The sequence below is a fragment of the Manihot esculenta genome, chromosome 2 (genome assembly GCF_001659605.2).
Source record: "Manihot esculenta cultivar AM560-2 chromosome 2, M.esculenta_v8, whole genome shotgun sequence".
In the NCBI taxonomy this organism is placed as follows: domain Eukaryota; kingdom Viridiplantae; phylum Streptophyta; class Magnoliopsida; order Malpighiales; family Euphorbiaceae; genus Manihot; species Manihot esculenta.
In genome coordinates this window covers 8,135,000-8,141,971 of record NC_035162.2, presented here as the reverse complement: position 1 = coordinate 8,141,971, position 6,972 = coordinate 8,135,000, and the positions used below count along the sequence as shown (strand labels likewise).

Sequence of the window (6,972 nt, the reverse complement as noted above, 5' to 3'; positions counted from 1 at the left end):
TTTTATAATATCGAATATAAATACATTATTTAATTTTTTAGACATAAAATTTAAGGTAATTTTTAATTTATAGTATAAATATGTAGAGTATGATTGTGAATTCTACTAATAGTATAAAAATTTTATATTTTTTTATAAAATTTTTGTTTAAAATAAAAAAATTTAAAATTTTTTAACTAGAAAATTTAAAATTTTTTAGCTTGAAAATTTAATTCAAAATTAATTTAGTGATAGATGAAAAAAAAAAAGTCACTTAATTGTTAAAATTGGAAGCTCCTCCCGTATAAAATTGAAAAAACTCCTATAAATAGTTAAAGATTTTTCTTTTAATTAAACTAAAACCAAATGGATTTTGTGCTTGTCCATTGTCCATATAAAAATTAAATTATTATGTAATCTTTTTATAATATTAAAATTAATTAATTATTTTATATTTTAACAAACATATAATTAGCCTTTAATATTTAATTTTATTAATTATTTGGACTTTTCTCTCATTTTTTAAAATATAACTATTTAATTAAAGGGTGATGAATTCAGGGATATTAATAATAGTAAAAATTTATAGAAGAAAATATTTATAATAAAAACTTGTAAATATTATTAATAAAAAAATAAAAGAATATAAAATGAAAAAGTATATAAAATGAATTAAAGTTTAATGCTGATTTTTTTTTTACTGTCAAAATAACATGATTGAATTTATTTTTCCAAAAATTTATTTCAAAGAAAAGAAAGTTTTTTTCCCCAATCTCATTGTTACGCTTGGTTCATGGGCTAGACCTGTCTATTCAACTAAAAACTACCGACGAACTAACCGTCTCCGGCAATTATCCACGGCGGTTGAGGACGTTATACTCGTCGGGATTCTTTGGCTACCAGTACTTGAAAGTTTACAGAGGGATTTCACCTTCAGCTATCAGATAATCATCACTTGAAGATTCTGAAAGATGGTTGGTAAGTGTTAAATTTGTTCTGCATCCCTTAATTTAGCCCTAAACCTTTCATTTTTCGATTCGGTATTTGAATAATTTTGCATATGGAACAAAGGGACACAACTAGAAAGAGGAGAAGAGAAAGTATCGTTGGAGCTTACTGAAGAGATTCTTCAGAGCATGGAAATCGGCATGGTTTATAGGGATTATGTAATTTCTACTCTTTCCTCAAAACTCTTGATTTCAATTCATTCCCAAAGATGGAAACCCTAATTAGAATTATTTTGTATTATATCTTTTATTAGTTTTTTTAATCAAAGTTATCTGTTTTAATTACTGGATACAGAATGGTAGAATCAGTTCCATGGATTTTCACAAGACATCAAGTTATCTAGTAACTGCTAGTGATGATGAATCTATCCGCCTCTACGATGTTGCCAGTGCAACGTAAGCCTCATTCTTCCTTGCTTTGTTCATTGTAGTTAAAGTTCCAGGAAAATGTTGATTTCTTGTTGGTGCAATGGTAGAAGTCTATGGTCATAAACTTTCATATGTTTCTTCTATACTTTATCTTAATTTCTTAGTTATGTACTAATTTATTTCCATGAGTTCCTGAGACATCTTTTCTATTTTCAGGTGTTTAAAGACCATCAATAGCAAAAAGTATGGGGTTGATCTGGTTTGTTTTACTTCTGATCCTACAACTGTTATATACTCCTCAAAAAATGGATGGGATGGTATGTTTTTCAGAATGATTTTTGCATTATAAAATTTTTATTAGGATATTTTTTTTGTTGAAGTTAGATATTATTTTACGCATGCACGACCATACTGTGTTAGATTGTTTATTTATATGGATCATTGTTTCAGAATCCTTGCGACTTCTCTCGTTAAATGACAACAAGTACTTGCGATATTTTAAAGGTCATCATGACAGGTTTGGTTTCTGGTGCACTGACCCTTATTTCCACTTTGATGTAATTGCTCACGTTGTACTTGTTTGTGTTACTGTGTCATAAAACTGACATTTCATCGATTTGTATAAAGGGTTGTCTCACTGAGCCTATGCTCTCGTAAGGAATGCTTTATTTCTGGCTCCCTTGATCGAACTGTTCTGCTCTGGGATCAAAGGGCTGAAAAGTGTCAGGTTGATATTTTGAGATATAGACAGGCAAACTTTCCCTCTTCAACAACTCAGTGTTGATCTGTATCTGTGTTCTAGGGTCTTTTACGTGTGCAAGGAAGGCCTGCTACAGCATATGATGATCAAGGGCTTATATTTGCAATTTCCTTTGGTGGCTACATAAGAATGTTTGACTCTCGCAAGTATGAAAAGGTTAGAATTTAGATAATACGAATTATTTAGGTACTAAAGCAGTTGTTTCATCCCTTTACAACTATTTAGCATGTTACTTAAATGGTTTGAACTCATCCTTTTAGGGTCCTTTTGACATCTTTTCTGCTGGGGGAGATGTATCTGATGCAAATTCTGTAAAGTTTAGCAATGATGGGAGACTTATGCTATTGACAACTATGGATGGGCATATTCATGTACTTGATTCATTTCGTGGAACACTTGTGAGTCCAACACTTAAAGTGTACCTAAATCTTTTCTATTTTTAATTTATTGAAGATTTTAGCTTAGTTTTTTTTGTGTATGCTTCAGTGAGATCCTTTTGACATGCTTCTATGTTCGCTTTTGTATTAGCTATCCACATACAATGTGAAGCCAATTCCAATGAATTCTACATTAGAGGCATCATTCAGCCCTGAGGGAATGTTTGTAGTGTCAGGTACTGCATCTATCATTAGTTATCTTGGAGGTCAACAATTTGAATCCTTTGAGCTGATTTTCTTCCTTTTTAAGTTTTTTGGTGCCTTTAGATATGTTTATTGAAATAGTGATGCACTGAATTGGACCTAAAGTTCTTTATGTGCAAATGACTAATCCTCTCGGTTTTTTATTTTTTATTTTTTTTGGGGAGGTGGGAAGGGGGGGGATTGTAGTTTTGTGAATGGTGATGTGGTTACAGCAAAACCTATATGGTACAATCATGGGTTTCATTAATCATTTGTGTATGTAGTTAAGAGTATCACTTTGAGGATAGAGGCTGTGTTTCATACAATCACCTGGCATGAGTTTAGTATTCAATGGTACCAACCCAAACAAATGAAATGCCATTTCATGTGCTATTAAGCCTAAGTTTACTTTGGTTATACAAAATCTTAGCAACTGTGACTGCTAATAACTTTCTTGTTTCTGATATCTTCACAGGTTCAGGTGATGGTCATGTCCGTGCTTGGAGTGTAAGGAGTGGAAAAGAAGTATGTAAACCACTTTCTCATGCATCTTTGAAACCCCATCCTCATGTTTTGTGCATTGCAGATCATGTTTCCTAGTTAGTTGATGCATTGTATGCCTTGCATTTTTTTTTATAGTAGACAGGTCACATAATATTTGGTGGAATATGCTTTTGAATTGCCAATGCATTCCAAAGGCCCTTAACTTATCAAGTTCTGGCTATTGGGCACTTCAACTGAATTTGCATTTTATTAAGCCGCTGAATTACCATTGCGATATTATGGCAGACTAATTAATTGTAACATATGTATTATTGACTGAATACTATGACTCTTTTTGAGTTTTCAACTTCGCAATAGCAATTGTGGATGCCTGTGCATAAAAACAAATTTCTTAGGTAGATAATAGAATATTTTAAGCCTATGACTTAGTGTTCCAAGACTTTAATACATAAAGTTAGATCTTGACTCTTGATCCTTAAATTAAGATTGGATATTTGTGCCCTTTCATTATGCATGTATTTGGTCAATAATTTATTTGTGGGAAAATAACTATGTAGCCCCTCAAGTTTAGTGAAATTCACTAGTTAGTCTATTGGTTTAAAAAACTTATTAAAACCTCATTGAGTATTAAAAAATCTACTAATCAGTTTTTTGTTAACTTTAGACATTAAGTGATCTATTATTTAGTCTCTATAGTATAAACAAAATTCATTAGTTGATCCTTTAATTTTATAAAAATTAAACTAATTAGTCCTTCATTTTAGATTTTTCTCAGCACTTAATAGCTAAAATTAATGGAGGGACTAATTAGTAAATTTTTTAATACCTTGGGGACGTTTTAATATATTTTTCAAAACCAAGGGACTAACTAATGAGTTTCACTAAATCTGAGGGACTAAATAGTAATTCTCCCTTTATTTGTTGTCGTTAAATGTTTATTCCACATTACCAATTGGATTGTTAGGGGCTCAGTGAAACACATTTTTCATATGGGGAGTTAGTAGCAAATACTTTAAAAGAGTCTTTTTGCCCTCAATATTCTATTTTCAAGTATGGACAAACATAAAATGTGTGATTGAAAATGTTGATGACAGTAGAGGATTAAACAATGTAGTGCTTTTGCTTATGTGATTTATTTTGAATTTGAACTTGAAATTTCTTAAGGTGCCCATTGAAGTGAGGCTTTTGCTGTCCTGGAAGAAGCTGACCTAAATGAATTTAGTTGTGTCATCTTGTATCAAGCAGTTCAGGCATTTGAATTTTTAGAGGTTAGGGGGAAGAGCAAACTGCCATTGCCATCATTTCATGGCTGATGTGCAGAAATTTACTGTAAGTTTTGAGTCAAAACCTCCAGCAGATGTGTCTCTCAAGCCCTTCCAATACCACCACAATCCATTAGATGTAATTTCAGTTTACAAAGTATCTGCTCAATTCTGTTGATATTTTATATGAGAATGGTACAGATTTGATTTACACTGAAGATATCAAATGTGTACAACTGTCATTTTTTTAAAAAAATTATATGTATGATGCAGTCAAGAAAACTTAATTTAATGATTATTTTGATTTAATTTTCCAATGTAAAGTTAAGGTCTTTAGTTCAGATTTTCTGATACACTTTGCACTTGGAAGTTTAGATTTCTATTATTTAGGAATTATATTATTATTTATGAATATTTAAAAAATTCAGTATTGTTTTTTTTTTCTTTTTTTGGATTCCTAATCCTAATATTAGTAGAGCTAGTTATTAGACTATAAATACCTATGTAATTTAGTATGTTTGGAATGGCTTCTTATTATTGATATTGTCAATTGAGAACTAATAGACTTTGGACTTTTATGTTTATTTCTTTTTTCCTTTGATTGTTCTTTGTCGTCTACATAATTGTATCTTGGTGGTTAGTTGATGTAGTAACATGTTTTATACAATATCCAGGTTGCAAGTTGGATGACTTATGAAACTGAGCCTCATGTAATAAAATGGGCCCCTGGGAGTCTTATGTTTGCAACTGGGTCGTCTGAACTTTCATTTTGGATTCCAGACTTGTCTAAATTGGCAGCTTATGTTGGAAGGAAGTAGAATTCCTCTCTAATGCCCCAAAAATTTCAAGCATCAAGTGGTCATGAGGTTCCCTGCTATATTGATATACTTAGTGGTGGACTTCAGAGTTACTGCCAACTATTCTTGGTATGAGCCTCTTTTAAATTAGTTATTATCCATCCAACAGACAGGCAGCTATTTCCTATATAGGATTTTTCTATCAACCTAAGGATTTGTACATTGAAGTTGTAGAAGATCCAGTTCTGTGCTGTCCTATGTAGGGTGAACTTCACATCAGCAACGCGGTCATGAGGAATTATGTCAAAGTTCAGGTATTAAAAGAAAATGGTTTCTCCACTCTTTTTATCACACAGTTTTACAAGATTGTCCGTAACAGTTAGGCAGGCCATTAGTTTTCAATTGTATAATATCACATCTACATTAACTTTGGATTAGCATCTGGTGTATAGGCACACTTATCCTTATTGTGAAGGATTCACTCTGTCAATGACAGTCCTTAGTTGGAGAAACTGTAGTGTTTATTTTTGTTCTGAAGCTCACTTGCATGTTATTTGTAGCTATGTTCCAACGCTGTATTTGTTGGTACAAGTTGCTTCATAAATACTGGCTGTAACTCTTTATCTATCCATGGCCACTCTTCCATTGAGCAGCCTTGTGGTTATATCGCAGCTGCCATGGCCTTCTTCTTCTTTAATGATTATATTGAAATTCTCTTGATTTCCTGGTTTTTGAGTTGAGGCATTTGAACGTTTTGCTGCTTTTTGTTGGAACCTTGAAGTTGAGGCCATGGAAGAAAGAGCTGGAAACTTTTATCCCTTATTTGGAATCAAAATTCTTAAAGAACTCAATTTAATTTTTTTTTCTATCAATTTTCTTGTTTGGAATGGAAAAATTCATTTCTTTTTTAACTTACAAAATTTTTAATTTTAAAGGAAACAAAGTTTATTTGAATTTTTTTCTTGTGAAATGAATCATGCCAAAGAGAGGGTCAGTGTTTAAATTTGATCACCTAATATATGGGTTTGCTGAGACTGCATAATTTTCTTGAACTTTTTGCACATCATATATAACAATGGAAGTTCCTAGTTCTCATGGAACAAGTTAGGTGAACATTTTGGGGAATGATTTAGTAGCACAAGCAAGGACAGTGAATTAGGTTTCTTATCCACAAAAGCTGGTTACAAATGCAAAAGTTGAGACAAAACAGAGAGCTTCCATTTTTTTTTTCCAAAAAAAAATGGACATGAATTCTTATATTTTATTATATTTAATACTGAGATGGTATATTGGGTATTATATTTAATAACTATAATGCATTTTAAAATTTCAACTGAAGTTGAGAATTTCCAAGAAAAATGTCTAGAATGATATTTTAGGAGGAATAATTTATCGTCCTTACAATTTGGTAATCTACATGAAGCGCAAAGGTAATTTACTGAACATGCTTGAATTTCACCACCCATTTCTGAGAAGGCTCTCACTACTAATAGATGCTGAGTTAAATAGCCAAAACATTGAGAAGTATTTGGGGTAAAGATGAAAGGGGAAGTAGGGGGCATTCACTCATTGTCTTGTATATATAAAGCAATTATTGTACAACAAACATGCGTATACAATGGCAGAAGTTTGAAAATAGCCAAGTTAATGGTAAAAGAAACAAGAATAAAAAGT

At 31.6% G+C, this 6,972-nt stretch overlaps 1 protein-coding gene across 1 annotated transcript; it reads left to right on the top strand.

The window, feature by feature from the left end:
- Positions 1-710: 710 nt before the first annotated feature.
- Positions 711-6,018, top strand: LOC110604142 (protein ANTHESIS POMOTING FACTOR 1). Its single transcript, XM_021742259.2, has 11 exons — positions 711-957; positions 1,051-1,145; positions 1,282-1,382; positions 1,572-1,672; positions 1,806-1,872; positions 1,983-2,082; positions 2,158-2,271; positions 2,376-2,513; positions 2,644-2,728; positions 3,211-3,260; positions 5,176-6,018. Exons 1-11 carry the CDS (start codon positions 951-953, stop codon positions 5,317-5,319), a joined length of 1,002 nt encoding a protein of 333 aa, XP_021597951.1. The 5' UTR covers positions 711-950; the 3' UTR covers positions 5,320-6,018.
- The last annotated feature ends 954 nt before the right edge of the window (positions 6,019-6,972 follow it).